A 21,011-nucleotide genomic window follows, 5' to 3' on the forward strand; every position below is an offset into this window, starting at 1 on the left:
GTTTTTTTATTGTTGACATTTTTCACCTATTTTGCAGTACAGCCGAAGGCACCAAATCATTCGAAAAATTTCAGCTATCAGTCAGTTTGGGGGTTAAAAAAAAGTCCAAAACGGGCACTTCTATAACTTCTTTAAATTATTAGAAAATAAAATAGCTTCTTTTTCTTTCTTTTTTTCCTTTTTTTTTTTTTTTTACTTAAAGTGAAATTTTAAGTTTCAAAGAAGACTAGAGACTAAAAACTGCATTGCGGATCACCTATAAACTCAATTTCTGATAGAAATTGAGTTTAGCCGACAGATCTCAAAGATTCCAACCTGAGCTTTTAGCAATACAGCTTTAGAATGTCTCTCATAGTAACAAGATTAGGTCTCAAACACAACTTTATTCATGAACAACAGAAAGGACAATCTGTACATTATAACCTGACATTGTTTCTTTACACTATAGTTGTATAATACTTCAGTATATACAGATAAGTGCTTTGTTGCTGACTTAGGTCTAATATAGGTGTTCTTCAAGCCATGCCAGTCATGTGTGTTGCAGCCTTGCAAAGCTGTGCAGCATATTATCAAATAATTCAATTATTTTGAAACTATTTCTTTAAAAAATCTGATTCAGATTCTGCAAAAAATGCACTCTTAGGCATTGAAAAATGTTATTGATCCCACAAGCATTGCTCTGCAGCAGTATAAGATAATTAAATGCACTGAGATCACAGGGGAAGTTTAATTAGGGAATAACACCATATACCCAAAGTAGCATGTGAGCCATCTCTGGTTTCCGGTGACTGTCTGCATCTTTATGCAACCAGCTTTAACTTACGAGACAAAACAAACAAGTACAACAGCAACAACAAGATAAGAGCTTAGACGTATTCTAATCTGCTGTTGAGTCATAATGATACAAATGCTAAGACCCTAGAGAAGCAACAGCATAGGAAGCAGTAATGGTTATGTATGGCACATTTTTACATGACATAAGCAAACAGTAGAAAGTCTAAAAAAAATTTACAACCAATGTTATGCTGAGAAATTATTTCATGGACATAAATGGGACCTTTGTGACAATCTTTATGGGGAGTTGAACATTGTAACCTATTTTCTTATCATATTTCATTACTAATGGTGACTGACCTCTGCTTCATCCACAAAGTGTTTGGTCAAGAGTTTTGGATAAAACAAAAAATAAACAAGAACACAAATAGGTCAGATTTTCAGCAACAAAAATATTATTGAGGATTTTGTCCCCATCCCTACAATTTCTAAATGATTACATCTGCTCCAAACTTTATGAAATGTGCAATTGTGACACAGCCTGTAAAAACCTGCCTACTCAGACTTTACTCAGATGTGGATCAGATCAGAAGAGAGAAGCCAAAGTTGTTCTTGGAAGTTGGATTTTCCCCAGTTGCAGTCATAATAAACAAGAGCATCCTCTAAAGCTGAATTTTCTACAGAGCTAAGAGCTAACCCAAAGTCCAGAATCCACTATGGTTGTGTTTAGTCAAAATGTATGTATAATGTATAAACTAAGAGATTCTGATTATTGTTTGTCTTTAGACTAGCATTAAAATAAGTGCTTTAAAATATCGGGTTCAGAAACATTTACTTTTGTGTTTAAATTTATCTGAAAGAGAGAAATATATTGTTTTTGCTATGTTCTGCTTGTGGGAATTAGCATCGTAACAAATACCATTTCCTCTTGTTTTCAAACTTGCCACTACAATGCGCTTTACCCATAAGTTGGAAGTACTTCACAGTGGCTACTCTAGATCTACTCTAATATTTAAACACTTCAAATAGTTAAATAGCAGAAGTCTGCCTTATTTCTATCAAACCTAAAATCAGTTTTTAGAACAAAAAACACAAGAAATGTGCAAGATATAATTTGTGCCTCACAAGAGAAACCCTGTAAAATCTCCAATATAGGTCTACATCTCTAAAAATGGCTTTGGTTAGAGAATGAATTGATTCGTCTTCTGAAGCAAACAAAGCAAGTGAATGTTTGGTTAACCCATTTCTCTAAGCCATTTCCATTAATGTTAGGTACCAAGGAATAAACAAACCAGCTCTTGCAGTGGAAATATCAGGGTTGAAAAAAAAGTCCCAGAAATGTGACCAGTTGTGACCTGGAGTTTATAAATGTGCCAAAATGTCTCATTTTATGTTAAAGGTTAACACAAGTTACCTACAGTGATGCCAGTTCCTCCTTCCAAAACAACGTTAAGGGGTATGATAATTAGATCTATATCTGAAGATCTATATCTGATCTAATATCTTAAGTGCAGTCATTGGTCTTAATGTCCATCATGTGGTTCAAAGGTCTATAATTTCACTACTGTAACTTGCAGAGTCGTCATGTCGGCTCACCTCCAGGTAACTGCGTGAACCCACAGGTCTCCCTGCTCTCCCTCTTGCCCTTTCAGAGTCTGGGGTAATAAACGGCCGCGTGTCGTCCACATCGTCAGCACCTAGATGCCCTGTAGATGTCCTGGAGGGACGAAGCGACACCGGGCAGGACACCGATGAGGGAACGCTAGCCATGGCGTTCCCACCCCACCTGTGACCTTGATGGGATGGCGTGGGGGGAGCAGTCACCTGCCTGCTGGGTACGCTGCTGAGAATACTTCCCCCTAGAGGCATAGAGGACTCTGTTGGGGCTTCACTGCTCTCAGAAAGCAGCTGAGGGTCACTGTTTCTGCGAAGCCACTGCTCCTGGCTGATCCCAGAGCCCGGAGAAGGAGTCTGAATTACAGGGTGGAACAGACTCCCTCCTGTGAGCAAGTGTTCTCTGTGCAGAGCTTCATCGATGCTGCGAGTTAGGTTAATGGGGGAGGGTGGTCGCAGGTCAAATTCATAGAAGGACAGAGATGTATCTCTGTCCTGATCCAGACTGCCACTCACAGAGCGCTGTGGAGGCTGACCCAAAGTCTGCAGTCTCAGCAGGGAGCCAGTTGAGTCTTCAGATACACCTCGTTCGGCAGAGTGGCCCCTGTGGTTACGTCCGTGGTTGCTGTCTTTGATCGAGCGCAGCTGTGCCGAGTTCTGCTCATGGTCCTGATTCCTAATAAGACTCTTGCTGATATCAGCTCCAGGTCGCTCTTGTCCCGCCCAGTTGTTAGGCATCTCTCCTGTTCCTCCTGCTCCAACACCATTACTGTCAGACTTTCTGCAGGGTTTTCCTCTCAGACTCTGCACTATTTTAGACCAGCAGGTATGCCTTTGAGGGGAGCCTTCCGACTGACCAGGAGATGGGAGGTTCCCTGTGTGGCCATCTTGCCCTCCTTCCTCCCTTGCCCGGCAAGTCGTAGGTCTCCAGAACACCCAGGAACCCATGAGAAGTAGAAAAAAGCCCCACGTCAGTTCCAGTAGCCGAGCACAGAAATGCACCAACCACCAACCCCAGCTGAAGCGTCTCCAGTCTCCTAACAGTCCATAGAGCCACAAGGTAGCATGGACATGCAAGCCACAGCACAATGCTCCAAGCACTGCACAGATGGCTAGCACTTTTCCCAGAATCACACCTGTTCTTTGGCTCCCGGTCCAAGTTTTCCTCCTAGCCTCTACAGAAACACCAGGATGAGGAAGAGCAGGGCAACGTATACGTGGAAATACGTAGCAAAGATAGCCAAAAGAGAGCCCTAAGCCCCAACATAAGGACAGGACCTGTAGGGTGACGGGCACTACGGGAGACAGAGCTGGAGACAACAGATCAGCAGCTAACAGCAGTGTACACTGCAACACAGTGAGCACAGCAACCAAAGGGGGTTGTTCTAAGGTTGAAGGTAAAACAGTGATTCCTGGTACCCTTAGTGCAAGAAGTACCAGGGAAGCTTGAGCCCATACCAGCAGGTGAAGAGGCAGGTTGTAGAGGGCTGTGACTGCTGGGCGAGGGAGGAGACCTCTCGTACCATAAGGGTCAATAAAGAACAGAGCTGCTCTAAGGCCTCCAGCCAGAAATAACAGAGCATTCGCAAGACCAAGAGCTCCACGATGAGGACAGTTAGCTCCGGGGGACAGAGTCAGGCCGAGAGCAGCTCCAGCAAACAGGAGCAGAAAGAGACTTGCTGTCCCGTAGACATGCAGTTCCCATGCAAAAGCCAATGTGTGGCTCAAATCACCCCAGTGAAGAAGTGTGCCATTCGTAGGGGGATTTCCACTCTGAGATGGAGCTGGAATAAAAGTAGAGTGCGGAGCTTGTTGAGGATGTCCCAGAAGAAGAGAGCGGTTCCTCTCTTCCTGGTACGTTGGGCCGAATCTGGGTCGGATCACAGGAATGGCACTGGTGGTAAAGAGTGAAGAGACCCCTGAAAGGGAGAACAGGACTTTGGTTAGTCATTTTTTAAACTACTACTGTGAGAGATCTAACAATCTAAAAGTGAAAGAACAAGTGAAAGAAGATAATGAAGTACCACCGAGAGCCACTAGAGGGGTTCAGCTCCCCATGATTAAATACATCTGTTAAGCCTTTTCTTTTGGTGAGTTAACTCAACTGAAATGAACCACTGATGGTCCAAAGTGCATTGCTTTGAGAAAATATTTGAGGCTGTGGTGAAGTTTTACCTTCACCAATGCCTCCAACAGGTTTATGAATGACCCTGATATTGGTATTTGTCCTTCAAAATCTGCAGCTGTGAAAGGGAGCAACAAATTATTTAGTGGGATATAGACATTAGGAATTCCGATTTTATTTATTTAAGAAAAAGTTTAAAAAAGGGTAACATTTCTGTTCACTGATAATGTTTGTATTTATCTTTCACAGAAAAATACTTAAGGAAAATGGAAGATTGTGGTTGCAATTTGACAAAATCTCTTAACTTAAAAGTATAGAATTTTTTGTCAGAAATACAAATACCCGCATCACGTTAAAAGAATATCTAAATTATTTCTTATTTGCTTCAACTACTTTTCTTGCTCATTCCATTTATTAGCATGCTTATATGAGGGAGTTATAATTGGCCAAATGAGAAAAATCAAAATCAAAACCACAGAATCTGTCCATCTGTGTCAATAACAACTTTTTTATTTTGTATGATACACCAAAGATAAACACAAAAATGGGACGTTTGATGAGCTGGAATCACATAACTGAAGATTAAACAATGAAACCGATATTTTTTTTGCACTTATTTGACAAATTCATATCATACCTTGTTCATAAACCCAACTGAAGTTCATTGTCACTGCGTGGCTTAACTGGGATTATATAATTAAGAAGAACATCTTTATAATGCAACCCAGCACAGTGTCACAATAAATCTGAATCAGGCCAGCTCTGCTCACACACAGAGACTACCAGCCTGCCACATGGGACAAATTTGCATATCTCTGTTTAATTTGCTCATTATGGCTCATGTTCCTGTTTGCACAAAGCTTACCACCTTATCTAACTGGAAAACCCGGAAACACCCAGTTGTATGATCATATTTAGTGCTCAGATTTTTAGTTTTAGCTTTTAACAGGAACAAAAGACATACTGACTATGCAAAGAAAGAGGGACTTGAAAATATATTTCTAGATGGGCTCATAGTAAATCATCTTTACCCATTTTTAAAACTGAATGAGAGACTCTCAAACCTTTAGTCACTTCAAGTTCTCTTTGCCCGGCAGAAGACCTCAATAAAACTGACAGAGTGATAAATGGTTCACTCCCACACATTTTATCCCACAGTTCTCTCCCTCTTTTCATTGACACACTCCCTGGCCTCACAAAATAAGAGAGCTCTACATACACATCTCAGTCACGCTTCTTTATTTACATAAAGGTATGTTTTACTTCCTCCCGTCAGACTTTTTTTTTCCAAACAGGAATGAGATCCAGACACATTCCATATGTGCCGATTGTGTTACACAGCTGGGCACACTTACGCTTACCCCAACCCTTCTGATTTCCCTTTAAAAGTAGCACTTCTTCTCATGCCAGGAAATAAAAAAAAACAAAAAAAAAACTATGAATTACCCTGTTAAACATAGTCAAACATATGGACACCCACCAAAATACTATATAACACTTAAACATTATAAGTCTGTTACCACGATCTCATAGCTAATTTGATCTTGTAGACTTTGATCTGTAGCTCAATACCTGTTGACAAGGATTCTTATGCTAAAAAGACTTTTAATACATTTTTGCATATGATAATTACTTCAGTTTGGGCTAAATGTACTAGTTTATTCAGAAAAAAAACAGTTATTATAAGATTTAGGTCATGCTCTGAACATGGATGTTGTGAGTTTCTAAACTGAGGAAAAAATCTTCACTTTGCCTCACTCCCATTTCTCAGCATTACCTCTTTCTAAATGCCTAATTCAGGTGGTCAAAATGGTACACCCCTTTCAGAGGCTGCAATCCCTGCAATATCTTAATAAATGCCTTTCATCTGCTAATTACGGAGAAACAAAAAACATTGAACTAAACATAGAACTTCCGAGTTCATGAAAATAGATATTAATCTGGTTTTGAGGTTAATTAGCATTTTAAACAAAGAAATACAAATATATATTTCCCAACTTTCCAGTCTTTTTAAGAATGACACTGAAGAAGAATTGTTTGCATCAAGGAAATAGTAACAAGTCTTATTGTGAAACATCTTAAATGGAGAGATTCAATCTTTCCATCCATTATCCAGTTACTGGTATGAAGGCCCAAACCTCTCACTCAAATGACTCCTCTCATTCAAAGTCCTTTAAATAAAATACCAGATAGTGTGTGCAGCAGAGTGACTTCGTACTTCCCCTCTCCCACTTGTTGCTACACACTGTCAGTCAGCTGGCTGAAAGAGGCATACTTAACTTTACCCTTGGTTCCAAGAACGACGAATCAAAGCAATAATGTCAGAAAACAGAGATATTCATAGTGGAGAAACTAAATCAGTGTCACTCATCACTCTAAAATACCATTAATACTACTACTGTTTAAAAGAAAATTGTAGTAGCGGAAATTGTTTGCTAAATGGATTAAAGGGAGGCTTAATCGGATAGTCCAACTAATAAGCTATTTTGAAATTTTTATTTTTAATTTTAGAGCATAAGGGGAAAAAATTTGATTCTGGATGTTTTACATTTGAAAGGTTAAACTGAATTAAGGAGAATGTTATCTGTTAACTTCTCTAAGTCAATGTATCACAATGTGCATAACAGTAAAGACATGTAGGATCAACGGGTGTTCCTCTTTTAATATAATAAAAGTTAATATGTCACATACTAAATGTCTGTTAAAGCCACTGTGGTTCATCAATCAACAACTATGAGGTCTTTAGGTCCTCTTCAGAAAGTTAAGACTGGCAGAACGGATTTATGCTATACCTTAGTGATTTAAAAAAAATGTGCTTAAAGAAAAAGTAAAGCAACTCATTGATGCTGTCTGCGTTTCAATTATAACCATTTTCACTGATCAGGTATAAGTGTTCATACACTGAGCCAATGATCACAGATCTGTCACTGCTGCTTGTGAAGTGAAAAGCTGAAACATTTGGGAAACTTTCTGATAAAGCAAAGGTGGTAAATCCTAGTTCTGAGAGCCGGCATCCTGCAAACTTTAGATGTGCCGTTTATCCAAAACACCTTAGTCAAGTAATTAGATTATTTACAGCCCTATTAAAAAATCAGCTGCATACTGAGTGTTAGGAAAAATTTTATCGATGATGTGTGAGTTTATTAGACCTTAATATTAGCTGCCTATTGCGTGTCAGAACTTATGTTTTCCACAATAGTTTATCTACTTGAAACAGTTATTCTGTCCCGATATACAGTTATAATATTCATTCTGTACATGGCAAAGATTTGGAAATGGATTGAGAGTGGTGTCCCTCAGCTAAGAACAAAGTGTAATATAGCCATGGATGTCTACTCATCTGCTAACGTGTATGATGAACAATGCGATGATGTGGCAGACTGGAGTTGTATAAAATGCCTTTTTAACTGTTAATCGGGGCCACTTCCTGAGAGGTGAGCCCAGGGTTGAGCAGCTTCCTTCTGTACATTCTGAGGAATTTCTCTGATCTGAGTAACATTACAATTTCTATCAGAATCTGTTGTCATGTCTCCTGGTTATTTAATACATATAAGTTATGAAGTTTTATTTAAAGAGTTAGTTCCGATTTATCTCTTTTCAGGAAAAAGAACCGGAGAGATAGAGCTTCAAGGTGCATCCACAGAGCCTATCTTTAACATGAGGTAACAGCCATTTGATTCAGGTGTGTTGGACTTAAGCCGGGCATACACTCTTAATTTTTTTCAATCGTTGCACGCTGCTAAAGCTCACACTTGACGACGAAACCGCAGGGTTGCGTCGTACAGTGTGAGTTCACAGCTCACGATGTATGTTTATCCCGGCGCGCTGATGCGATCTACCTGCTCACACTGTCGGATTTAGCTCCACAGTGAGATGGCGCTACTCGGACTTGTCTATCCAGAAAACAAACGAGTAAAAGAGAAATTGGAAGCTCACTAGAGTGAAACGCGCTGCCTTGGCTGTTAGTGCAATTTTCTGGCTGAAAGCCATAAAAAGAAAAGCCGACGATGTATTTGGACAAAAACATGGCCAAGCAAACGTGGCGACTACGGTCTGTAATGTTTACAGAAATAATTCCGTTTCACTAGCACCCCGCTTCTGTGTTTTCATCTGAGAGGAAGAAGAAGAATCCTTGTTTGTGCATGCCCACTAAGTGATTTGCCCAAGACCAACATATGATGGCCGACTGAATTTCAAACGTGTTTAATTTTCTCCCAGCCTCACGATTCCTGATCGGAAGGTGGTCGTGAGAGGCTGATCGCCCTTCGTAACCCCCTGTATACTACAAGACACACGATCAGGCTGAAAGTCGGCCCGATTGAAAAATTTTCGCACGACTGGAAAGTCAGCCTGAAAAGGGAAAAAAAAATCGTACAGCGTATGCCCGGCTTTAATCAAAGTTACCATGTTTTATGTTTATCATTCATATTTTGTCGTTCCCATTAAAAGATAAAAAGACATCTAGAATATTTATTTCATGCTCCAGTGCCTCAAGCTGACCTGTGTGTTGTTCCTTTGATGCTATGCGGTGCTGCTCTCAATTCCTAATATGGCTTTGGAAGGGGGACACTGATTCTGACTGTGCTGAACTTCAAGCTAAAAAGCAGCTGTAAAAATGCCAGGCTAACAAAAGCATGGTTATGTTCACAGTAATGCTTCCCTTTAAATGTGCTATGACTGACTTTTGTGCTCCATATGTAATGCTTTCCTTTCTCTGTTTATTTTTCCCTGTCTTGGCTCCCTTCATCTTTTGTTTTCGTCTGGATTTCATCCCCACTCTGTTCTCAGCATCTTTCTTCTACCAGTTTCACCGTCACATTGGCATTACTTCTCTCAGACCTTATTTGCTTCCTTGCTCCCTTTACAATTTGTTTTCCTGTTATCCCTCACACCCACTTATTCTAACCTCCTGTTCATGCTTTCAACTGTTTTGACTCCTCACAACTTAAGCTTCTATTTCTATGGAAAATCTTCTCTCCTTTGTTGCTCCTTTAAAGCCCGTTTCCAAAAAAAAAAAAAGAAAAAGAAAAAAACTCCCAGCTGTATAAATAATTATTCTCTAAATGATCAGAGGAAATTCTGAAAGTGGTCATGGCAGAACACAGGCTTCTTTTTTCTTACCTCTCCTTGGTGACTGCACAGTAGTACTCAATGTATTTCTCCCCTTTTCTGCTGTTTTGATGCTTTGAGTTGGAGCTGTCGAGCCAGCCTCTAGAGTAGTAGCTGGAAGAGCACTTGTAGACGTGTGGGTTTCTTGTTCCATTGAAATGTTTGGATTTGGACCCACTTGGCTTTTGATGGTGACAGGTTGTTCTGCAATCTGTGGCGGTTTATCAGCAGAGCTAGATGTGGGTTTGGGAGATGTCACGGCATCGGAGGCCTGCTTTGGCTGAAATCTGTCAGTGGAGGAAGGATCAGCAGCAACTTTACCTAGAAATGGAAGAGAAACATATTCGAAATTTTTTTTAGTTACATTTAATTTCAACTCCAAAATTACATTAAACACCAACATCAAGTCGCATTACTATGTTTTTCTAGTTTTCAGAAGCCATTGTCATAAGTGGCCATTCCTCTGGTAGTTAGTTAAGGGTGACTTGTGAAATTTGATCCAACTCACTAGTTAAGCCGGGCTTACACTTTGTGCTTTTTTTGCCTTTTTCAGGCCGACTGTCCAGTCTTGCAAGAATTTTTTAATTTTTCAGCCTGATCGTGCGTTGTGTAGTGTACAGGGGGTAACAGGGGGCGATCAGCCTCTCACGACCCCCTCCCCCCCCTCCCCCCCTCCGATCAGGAATAGTGAGTTCGGGAGAAAATCACATGTTTGATTTGCAGTCGGGCGTCGTGGGCAAATCGCTCAGTGGGCATGCGCAAACAACGATTCTTCTTCTTCTTCTTCCTGTCAGATGAAAACACAGAAGCATGGCGGGGTACTAATGAAATGGAATTATTTCTGTAAAATGGACCGACCGTAGTAGCCACATTTGCAGCATGTTTCACTCTAGTGAGCTTCCTATGCCTCTTCTAATCTTTTGGCTTTCGGATAGACGAGTCTTAGTAGCGCCATCTCAGTGCGGAGCTGAGTCCGACGTGGTTTTTAGACGTAGAGTGTGAGCAGGTAGATCGCATCAGAGCGTCAGGCTGCACATACATCGTGAGCTGTGAACTAACACTGTACTATGAAACCCTGCAATTTCGTCGTACAGTGTGAGCTGTAGCTGCGTAAAACAATTGAAAAAAATCACACAGTATATGCCCGGCTTTAAGGAGATGTAAATCCTAGCTGAACCAGAAAAGTGAAAACACTGCATCATATATTCTTTCATGTTCCACTGTCTACCCTTAAACTGGTCAGCATGAACTAGGTCTTTCCTGATGGCTCAGACCTCCTCTTTTTCTAATGTATAAGCACCAAATTACACAACCGGTCAACTAGAGTCTACAGCTTAAAGCGGCCTATTTGGTAGCAAAGAGGGAACATCAAAAGCCAGGTGGGTGTAAAGGTTTGTTTGACCATTGAATATCTTACCAGTTAATTCTGCTGTCTTAGTCATTTGTTGTGCTGTTGTAGTTGTTACACTGGTTGTTGTCAACCCAAATAGGTGAGTCTTGTCATTCTGATCCTCCAGGGATGGAGTTTCTTCATTCGTTACATCGGAGACCATGGTCTGTGCCTGTGGTCGATATTGAGCCATTTCCTCAGCATCTGTTGGCTGAAGAACAGTTGGTTTCACCTTCTCTGATGTCTCTGTTGGAGCTCTGCCTGATCCCAGCCCTTGTGAATCACCATCCTCTGTGTCTGTGTTTGATCTCTTTTCTGAACGCCCTCCAAGGGACGCCAAAGTGGGTAAAGGTGGGGTTGGGCCTTTTGTGAAAGCTTCTTCCCTTTTTAAAGCTCTTCTCAATGCCAAACTGGCTGTGTCAGTCCTGGGCCTTGAAGCAGTTGGGTGGGTTGAAATGTGCCCCCTGCTGAGATTCTGTGGAGGCAGTGTAAATATTAAAGATGGGTTGAACTGTGTGGTTGGATGGATCATTCTTTGACCCTGTTCCACCGCATTCAAAACTGTAAACCTCTCCCGGATTGTTACTCTAATGGGAACATCACTGCGCCCTCTTGGGGGCAAAGAAGGCCAGAATCTAATGGTCTGCTTGGTAGGTGAAGGGGAGTTACTTGGCAGATTAAGGGCTGTGAAGGAGGGGGAGGAACCGATGATGGTCTGTGTAGCAGAAAACTTGAAGAAAAGGAGAACCAAAGCCTGGAACAGGAATGACTTGGGAGCCATATTCAAAAAGGAAGTAAAATTGTCCTTCTGGGATTCCTGGCCTATTTGTCACACCATTCTTCCACTGTTGGAGAAAAAAAAAAAGAATACACCATTACTTAGCAGAAAATATTCCTGAATCAGGTGAATAAAGACGTATCCTGTGTACGTATTTCCCGCAAAAGTATAATGCCCTACTTAAAGAAGTAAAGAAAAATATATCCAATCTTTTTTTTACAGAGGGAATAATTCTCAGCAGATAAAAGAAAGGCTTAAGAGTGGTCAGCAATGATGCTTAAATTTTCCACATTGTTTGGAGCTTTTAGTTTCTGTCATGGCACCTGTCTGACTTAGATACTACAAAATGATACTAGAGTCAATACACAACCCAACCTACCTTAACGTACAAAAGCTTCTATAAACTAAATAAAAATAAAAGTGCTATTATATTAGAAAGTTCTGTCCATTTTTAAGTAATGATTTCTTATCTTTAAGCACTTTAAAATAAATTTTTATTGCATAGTTTAATTTCTCTAGTGGACCTCAAGACCCCATACAAGTTGATCAAGGACCCCAAGAGGGGTCACAACCCCGACTTAGGGAATCAATCTCTTCTTGCTAAGCCTTACTTTGATTTATAAGACAGTTTAACACCTCCCCATTTACCTCTGCCCTCGAAAAAAACCTTTACAAGAGTTCAAAAAAGTGCAGTCAACTGCAGTGTTGCAATAATTCAAGATAAGATCTTCTTTTTATTCCCAAACTGCCACCATCAAAGTGTCATTTTTTAAGTTTGTCTGTTTATTTTACTGTGTAAAGGAATTCAACATTACTATCAGTACAATTTATTTTTAAAATGTACCCCTGAAAATAGGTCGTCTATGCAATTCCAATGATAAAATGATAGACCAAATCGAAATGATGGGAGTCACAGATGGTTTTATTTTGATGACAGATGGGTAAAATAACTTTTTCATCATATTGTGCCTGGAAATGTCTTCTGGAAAATATTAAGATTTTCTTCACCACATGTCTTTTGTGCGGTTCCTTCTTAGTAGGAGGGCTTCTTTGGAAGCTATCTGAGTCATGAGGGCAGGAGCCAGGTGACATGAAACTGCTTCCCCCAGACACCTGAGGATTGTGTAAGTGTTCTAACCAAACAGCTGCTAGTTAAATCCCTCAACACCATTCTTCAACATCATTTTCTCCAGACGACTCAGAGTGGGAGGTAACCTCTGGGAACAAATCTGGCACAAACTACAACTTCAGCTAAACCAGAAGATGGGGGGATTCAGAAAATAGAAATCAGGACCTATGGGAGATTTTATTCTGCTGCGAATGACTCACCCTGCTTCCATTCAAATCCATGATGATAAGACCTCAGCAATGTTACTGCAGTTACACACCAGGATTTGCACATGCATCCAAGGCTCTTAAACAGCCTTAAGGTGTGAGGAAATGTGTCAATAAATGGAAAACGTGTTTGAGCCACTATGTGTATACAAGAATAATCCATCTTGAAATTCTTAACAAATGCTTAGAAAATGTAAACCTCTTGTTTAGAGAATATTCATAGAACTGCATATGCTTTAAGACAACAATAACAAGTAGTGAAAAATAGTCCACACAGGAATACAAGTGTTAGAATATCTCACTCTCCACCCACTCACAGTAGCCTGAATGTTTATATTTTTTTCTCATTTCAGCAACCACATTTTCTATCATTTTCAATCATGGCATCCTGTTTTTCATTTCTTCTACTACAACTTTTTAAAGCTACACAGCTCAGTAAGGTAAATAAAATCCATATTGAAGAGAGACAGAATAAAAAAAAAGCAGGGAGGCAAAACAAGAATTTAGAAACATGGGGGCAATTTTTAGAAAAGACTAGGAATAGGGAGAGAAAGTAAAGATGGAGAGGCAGAGAAGGTGAAAGAGGCTTGATGTGATGAGGCTGACAATAGAGGTCACAACGAGGCAATCGGTGAGGGTTTCAGTGATACAATTAGGACCAAGAGAAGCAATATAGTACAGAAGATAGGATAATGGGATCAACCCATGACTAAAAACGGACAAAAACAAAAGAAGATGAGAGGTCATAAAAGTGAGGTAATCACATGGAAACTATAGCTACAGGTTGAACAGGTTTGATCAATTCTGTCAAGGAAGTAATGTAAAATAAAAAGAGAAGCTGCTTCATAACAAGCAGTAATTTGGTAATGGAGTTTGATACAATTCTTCTAGCAAGATCTAAATTATTTCAGTGCAAGATTATGTGCAGAAATATTGGAATATGCACATGCAACAAATAATAATTGTTGAGTTTAACCAAGTAAGATTTAGTAAAGATTCAGTTGCTCACATGATCCAGAACCTAAACATAGCAGAAGCAACGGGAATGTTTTGGTCCACTGGACTGATATAAATAGAGAAAATTCAGTTTGAGGCACAGCTCTTTCAAATTGTTTGAATTTGAAAGAAAAATGGTTAAAAATCCTTTTGCAAAAACATTAGCCTTTCCTGTCTGTTTCAGCAAACCGTTGAGTAAACATCATTCATTCTCGCGTCTTTGACACATCTGTGCATGCTGCAGCCAGAATCCCTTAAACGATGACTAAAATACACACACACACACACACACACATAGACTCACAAATAGAAGTTATGTTCCTCTGAGACCGTTTGCAGGGGGGACAGCAGATGGGTGCACGGCCTGAGTATTTTTATCTTCTAAAGCCCTTGGGAGAGGGGGCCTGAACACTTCACTCTGCATTTGAAATGTAATGTGGTGAGCATGTTGTCTGCATGTCGTCACTCTCTCTGGCACAATGCTTGCCTTGTTTGCAGGAAATGCCCGTCGCCAATATCCAGCTGTACAGTAGCAGGCAGCAATCTGAAGATTACTATAAACTCACGGTATGGACCTGATTGTTATACAACATGAGTAAATGTACCAGCAGCTGCTACTAATCAGTTAATCGCTGCAGCAGTGATGTCATGTCTGCAAACTCATGCATTAATATGACGAGTGAACGCACAAACTTTCCAGAAGAAACCTGGGAGGTGTGTGTGTATGTGTATGTGTGCATATGGGAATGGTTGGGTTGGATGTGGGTGGGGCACACACAGTGAGGTTTCTGCAGGAACTCCCTTTTTCCTGAAAAAAATTCATACTCTCTTTTCCAGAATCCAGACAGTCTGGCAGGGGAACGTTTCCACTGATTTGATCGATTCTTCTCTCTGTGCACCGACTTGGATAACTCTGCTTTACTAAGGCTGATCCAAATGCCTGTCATCAATAGTATGGTTTAGATTTCTTGTGTGGTTGTGCGCGCCATTAAGTTTTCTAGGCACAGAGTACATAGAGTACTGACGAACACAAGAGCCAGTCATAGCTGGAATCTTGTTTACGTAGTAATTGATCAGATGGTTCCTGATTAAAATGCAATTTGGCAATTGCAGATGGCAATTTGGTGACTGCCTGCTGTTTCCCTGACCTCTGTGTCATTCTATCAAGGGTCCAGGCTTATTTTCATTCGTCAAAGATTAGTACTGTTTTGGTTCTGTTCCTTAAATTGGGTACATTGGAACTACAGCTGCAGCAATAACAGGCCAAATTCTTGAACAGAAAACATGCATCAGGATGATTCAAATTTCATTTATTTTAATCTTAACTGTGTAAAAAAACGAGCAAAGAGCACTAAGGTATTACATTTTTCAATATTGATATAAAAAATTTACACGGATGTACTTTCTTCATGAGTTGTAGTAGTAGTCATACGTTTTATTTTCTTACCAATTAAAAAAAAAAAGAAAAGAAATGCACCAATCAGGGTTTTTCTGGAGGATACAGATTTATTGTATTCTTTAAAGTGCCATTTCAGATTTTAACAGGTAACATTTCCAAGAAGTACAATTAAGTAAATTATGTTGAAGGTTTTTGTTAAAATATTTCATTTGTGAAACCAAATGATTTATTGAAGTTTCCCAGTACTTTAAAGAGTTTGTCCCTTTTTCAAGAATTACATACTTTATGTAGCTGAATTAAAACAATGTACCGTATGTTTTTATTTGACTGTAATGGTTAAAGCCCAATAAAATCAAGAACTAAAACATTAATGCTTAGGCTCATGTGAGGCATTAGCTAGTAACAAGCACCAAGGTACAACATGCTTTTTTTTTTTAAATCAATGCTTTCAGAACTGCTTAACCTTTCTACAACACAATGTTTCTTTTGGTGTTAAGTGAGTTTAAGAGGACTCTAAGGAAAGCACCACGGTGGTTGGAGTGGTCTTTGATATGCAGTAACGTTGCTGCACACAGCCGGTCAGCTGCCTTAAAGACTTAACACTTATGATTTAATTCAAAGACAGACAAACAAATCACTTCAGAAATATTGTGAAAAAGGATTTAAAAAAAACAACCAATTTTGCCATTGCAACTAAAAGAGCTCAACTGTCCCTCTTATTGAGGTACTATGGTTTTAAAACTACACTTTACAAGTGGCTCGTCTGTTTTCATGATGCTGTAGCCTGGCTGTTCTAATGTCAAGTTTGTGTTAAAATCCAAATAACAAAATAAGTGCTAAAATTATCACTAAAATGGCAGTTCAGTTATAGTAAAGACCCTCCTGGGTTAAGCGGCCAACATACGCGGTTTTAAATAAACTGTTATTTTTTACAGTTTTAAGGATTACTGTTTTTTAATTTTTGTTTTACTGAAGAGCTTTATATAGCATGTTCCATATTTTTGTTTCATTTTCAGTCCCTATTTAAATTTATTTTCAGTCTCAAAGCAAAATCTGGTATTTGTACATATCGTTATAACACAGGGGAGCTCATACCAACTCCTGTGTAAACATTCAGTCAGTACATATCAAAATGGTAACTGCTTAATCCATGCTACTCATACTGTGAACATCATTATTATTTTGTATACTATTAATAAAGAACATGCTTTTTTGCTGTAGAAACACATTAAATATGATAAATGAAGACCAGGCAATTAATAAGAATAAATATTATTCAATGTTCTCACCTTATCAAAAGGAAAACAACATATGGGGATGAAGCACATGTGTCTGCATGCATGAACTGATTTCTTTAGTCAGTATAAAGGCAGCTCTCAGAAAGTGTACAGGAAAATTTGTGAGTAATGGAAGGAAAAAATGTGCAAAGGGAGTAAATATATATATATAAAAAAAGAAACTGAGACTCAAGCTATAGAAAATAAAGAGTCTTTTAGCAGAAACACGGAGCACGATGTAAGTAAAAAGGACTGTAAAGATGTCCTTAATTATTTTAGGAAATACAAAGACAGAAATGTAGATGTAATGCCGAGTGTCAATGTGCTTCTGGCTGTATTGCATGGCTGCTTACCAAACAGCCAGATTTGATGTGTAGCTTGTTTGTACTGCATCCTGGACGTGGAGAGGCTGGAGAGTTAGGAAGTGAATGTATGTGAATATTTGGGCATGTGAGAAACAGGAAGAAAAGGGAAAGAAGGAGTATGTGTGGTTGTGTTGGAATGTGAGTCACAGGGGAGGTCGCTGCTTTACAGTTACAAATTTCCACATGTTGAACAAACACATTTTGCAAGCAGCATCCACTGTATCATCTAACTGCCACAAAAAAAAATCACATAAGAAAAACAGACCCTTCCATCTATTTATTAACTTTCACTGCAGGATCAAGTGCAGGACACTTGAGCTCTTAACCTGGAAAAATTGGTTTTCCAGAAAGTTTTCCAGGTGAGATCATATGACACTTCTAGATGCGTCAGACCGAACCCATCCATGTAAAGACCCCTCTCTGTGCCGTGTGTGTGCCTCTGTAGGGAAGGTTGGGCGGAGTCAAAAAAGTAATCGCCCACACAGAAGATGCAAGAACAGTCATCAGAAACAGTTACTGTACATATGTTTTCGATCACTGCTGAGGAGGATTTTCCAGTTAAAGGTGACAAAAATCAAAGCTCCTCTAATGTTAGTGATCAGACAAAATCACAGACAAAAGGCTTTAAGGGCAGAATCAGCTGATTTTCCATTTACCTGACACTACCATCTTTCCCCATTTTTTTTATTTTTCAACCAAATAATTAACCAACTTTAATAGAGAGCAATAGACGGTCATAGAGATACATGCGGAAATGCATGAGAATAAACCTTCAACCCTTTGATTCTCAACATCTCCCCTTATCATTGGAATCGGTTGTAAATTTCTCCTCTTTTATTCTCTTTTATGTCTTAAACTCATAAAAAAGGTTATTAATTTGAATCAAAATATACTGGAGGCATAATTAAGTCAAATGATATGATTTGTAAACCATTTAAAGTTCAGCAGAAACTCTGAAATCTTTTAATTAGCTCCTACATTTCTTACCAAAAACCCACCCTGAAAGATAGCTGCTTTATTATTGAGACAACTCTTACATCCCGCTAAGCCACAAAACACTTTCTGTCACACAAATTACAGGCATCGTAAGTCATAAACTTTGCAGACTACAGAAAGTTAACCACAGCTCTGCTTAAAACCCAGAATCTAACACTGTTGCAGCTGGATGCAATAAACTTACTACAACTTGTCTGTAAATGAAGTGTTAGCTAAAAAAAATCCCAAACTTAGTCCATATTTCAGCCATAAAAGAACTTGATTAAAATGTTTGCTGCTTTTTGTTAATGATTAATAATTTCAAGAAATCTATAACCTTATTCTTTTGTTAAAAGTTTAACGTTATGATGCATGTTCTTTCTTTATTTTTTTTTAAATTGATATCATTTTATGAATCTGCACCCTTACGACTGCCTGTAACTTATTCTCTTAGAAAAAATAACATTTTTTTCATTGCATATTTAGCATTTCTGTTCCAGGCAGTTTACTATATCTCCTGTCAAAAAAAACAAAACTATTATCTGTTTTTCCTGCTAGAGAAAATGTCTTTCAAACTATTAAGACAGTGAAATTAACCTTGCATATGACAATCAGTACTGAGGTATAGTCACAAGTCATCCTTGTCCTGTTTACACCCTTTCAGTTTTGCTCTACTTGCAATATCAGTTGAAATTCTTTCAAAACAGCTGGTAAATGTTACCTAACCTCTTAAAAATCTTTTACAGTAGGCTGGTTGTCTTTCAAGTTAAGGACATCTGTCAGGACTCTCCCATTTTTCAGTGGACTATAAAACTGCTCAGTGTAAGATCTTTTGCTTCATATTTCATTCAGTCTAATTAAAAGCTCCAAATGAATGAAATTAAATCGTATCCAAACAGGGATTGTCATAAGATACATTTAAAGTAAAGAGATTCTTATTCGATCACATGGCCAGAACTGTGCAAACAAATAAAATAAAATAATACTAAGCATGGATAACATTTAAATGTTGTCTAAAAGGATTATATAATTAAAAAAGAAGAATCTGCCAAAATGTTGACCTTTGTGGGTTAAAGTGTCCACATAAATGGTTTAAAAAGACCCAAAACATCTGCTTCAGACCAATAAATTTGACTATGGTAATGGTAGCCCTGCCCCTTGTCTCTGATTGCAAATAATGACAGATGAGGAAAAGCCCTGGTCTGCATGAAATCACCTAATTTATATATATATATAAAACCAGATAATCAATGACAAATAATTATTGTAGTCTAAATCCATGTTATAGTTATAGGATTGTTGATTTATTGCATTAAAGCACTTCTGATCCTCCATGATTATACACTGTCCTTTTTTTAAAGCAAATCAATTAATTAATAATGTGACTAAAAATAAACACTAACGATTGATTTCCTTCTATCGAACCAAAAACAGTTGTTTTAGACTTTGGAAGGTGTTCCTAACTTTGCACTAATACTGGAGCGCTCAGGTGACGTTACAGCGCGGCGCTTCTGCGGCACAACAAACGCTGGAAAATTGTCTGAGCCTTTCCTCATCGCCCTTTGGGATGGAGATTCGGCTACAGCTAATTAGGAGATCAGATTAATATGAAAAAATGAATAAATAATCAATCCAGGCTGAGTGAAACCCTGGCGTGTGAACCTGAACCTGAACGGTGAGTCGCGCGGCTCAGGTGAACGCAGCGTCACTGCGTCAATGCGCAGTGGATCCCTGCATAGCGGCTGCTACGCAACTGTCGGTGGCTCCAAGACCTACCTGCAGCAAAACTGGGAACCTCTCCGATGGCGTTCGCTGCGGCAAGCTGGAGGGTTAACACCTGAGGTGATAATGGTGGAGAATAAGGTCCTCCTCGCTTAGATTTAAGCTCCTCTGATTTCAGCTGTCCTCTACTGCCGCCGCCTTATCCCGAACCACGAGCTACTGAGGAGATATCCGCCCCCTCCGTCCTCTTCATCTCTCTCCACATCGCACCCGCCCTCTCACTTTTTTTTTCTCACGAGCGGATAAGCACGACTGCCTTACCTACCAACCGACAGCCTGATACGGCTCTTACGCAACAGCTGACGAAGACTGAAGGAGTATCATTCATCTACCTGTACATACACACTGCCATAGAATACATGTGCACTGTTCATTAGAGAATACAAACATTATTAATAATATATGAAAACTTAAAATGTTCAGACAACATGTACAAATAACAGCAGAAATGTTATACAATATGACTGAAACTATGAATAACATCCAGGATATAATTTAAGTTTGTTGGGAGAAATGATGGTCTCACACAGGGGTGGTTGAAGAGCAAATTTACCAGGGGGGCCGGGGTGGGGCCAGTGTTTTTTCATTGCAAAAGAATGAAAAACTGCGGAAGCCTAGAGCGGTCATACCCAACTTTTTTTTGGTCCTTTGTCTTCTCTAGATAACAACATAACTATCTCGTTATCACGGCTTATCAAACAATTGTTTTCTCGAGATAACGAGATAATTATCTCGAGAAAACAGTTACTGATATCTCGAGTTAACGAGATTATTAACCTGTATGAGTAACAAATGAGGCTGGCCAACAGCCCTTGATTCCCAGTCTATCCATGCCTGCTGTGCCAGTGGTTATGCATAACACGGTACCATGTGTGCGCAAATAATATTTTTTTTGTTTCCTATTTCTTTTCTCTCCTTGTCAGGTCGTGGTGGATGATTGGATTGCATGGAATGCTGTAGAAACAAATATGACTGTTTTTCAATGAAAATATTTAATCAGGACTCATTTTGGGGGTTAATGACTCTTATACCTGTTACAGGTGTAACACCAGGGCTGTTCAGAAAACATTTGGCGCTAAGCCAGCGGAGGCA

At 39.3% G+C, this 21,011-nt stretch overlaps 1 protein-coding gene across 1 annotated transcript; it reads right to left on the reverse strand.

The window, feature by feature from the left end:
* Positions 1–201: 201 nt before the first annotated feature.
* prrt3 (proline-rich transmembrane protein 3) lies at positions 202–20,103 on the reverse strand. The gene is made up of 4 exons (XM_015383753.1): positions 19,914–20,103; positions 11,040–11,857; positions 9,635–9,943; positions 202–4,307 (listed from the first exon to the last, which is right to left on the reverse strand). The coding sequence occupies exons 2-4, from the start codon at positions 11,791–11,793 to the stop codon at positions 2,317–2,319; spliced, it is 3,054 nt and encodes a 1,017-aa protein (XP_015239239.1). The 5' UTR covers positions 11,794–11,857; positions 19,914–20,103; the 3' UTR covers positions 202–2,316.
* Between the last annotated feature and the right edge of the window lie 908 nt (positions 20,104–21,011).

The sequence above is a fragment of the Cyprinodon variegatus genome, unplaced genomic scaffold (genome assembly GCF_000732505.1).
Source record: "Cyprinodon variegatus isolate N-32 unplaced genomic scaffold, C_variegatus-1.0 Scaffold293, whole genome shotgun sequence".
Classification (NCBI taxonomy): domain Eukaryota; kingdom Metazoa; phylum Chordata; class Actinopteri; order Cyprinodontiformes; family Cyprinodontidae; genus Cyprinodon; species Cyprinodon variegatus.

What these genes read in the sequence shown, in the direction of transcription:
- prrt3 (XM_015383753.1), bottom strand. Translation starts at nt 11,793, where the DNA reads ATGGCTCCCAAGTCATTCCTGTTCCAGGCTTTGGTTCTCCTTTTCTTC. An exon ending in TAAGACAGCAGAATTAACTG is followed by an intron (nt 9,944 to 11,039) that starts GTAAGATATTCA and finishes TTCCATTTCTAG; the next exon opens with GTAAAGTTGCTGCTGATCCT. An exon ending in TGTGCAGTCACCAAGGAGAG is followed by an intron (nt 4,308 to 9,634) that starts GTAAGAAAAAAG and finishes TCTCCCTTTCAG; the next exon opens with GGGTCTCTTCACTCTTTACC.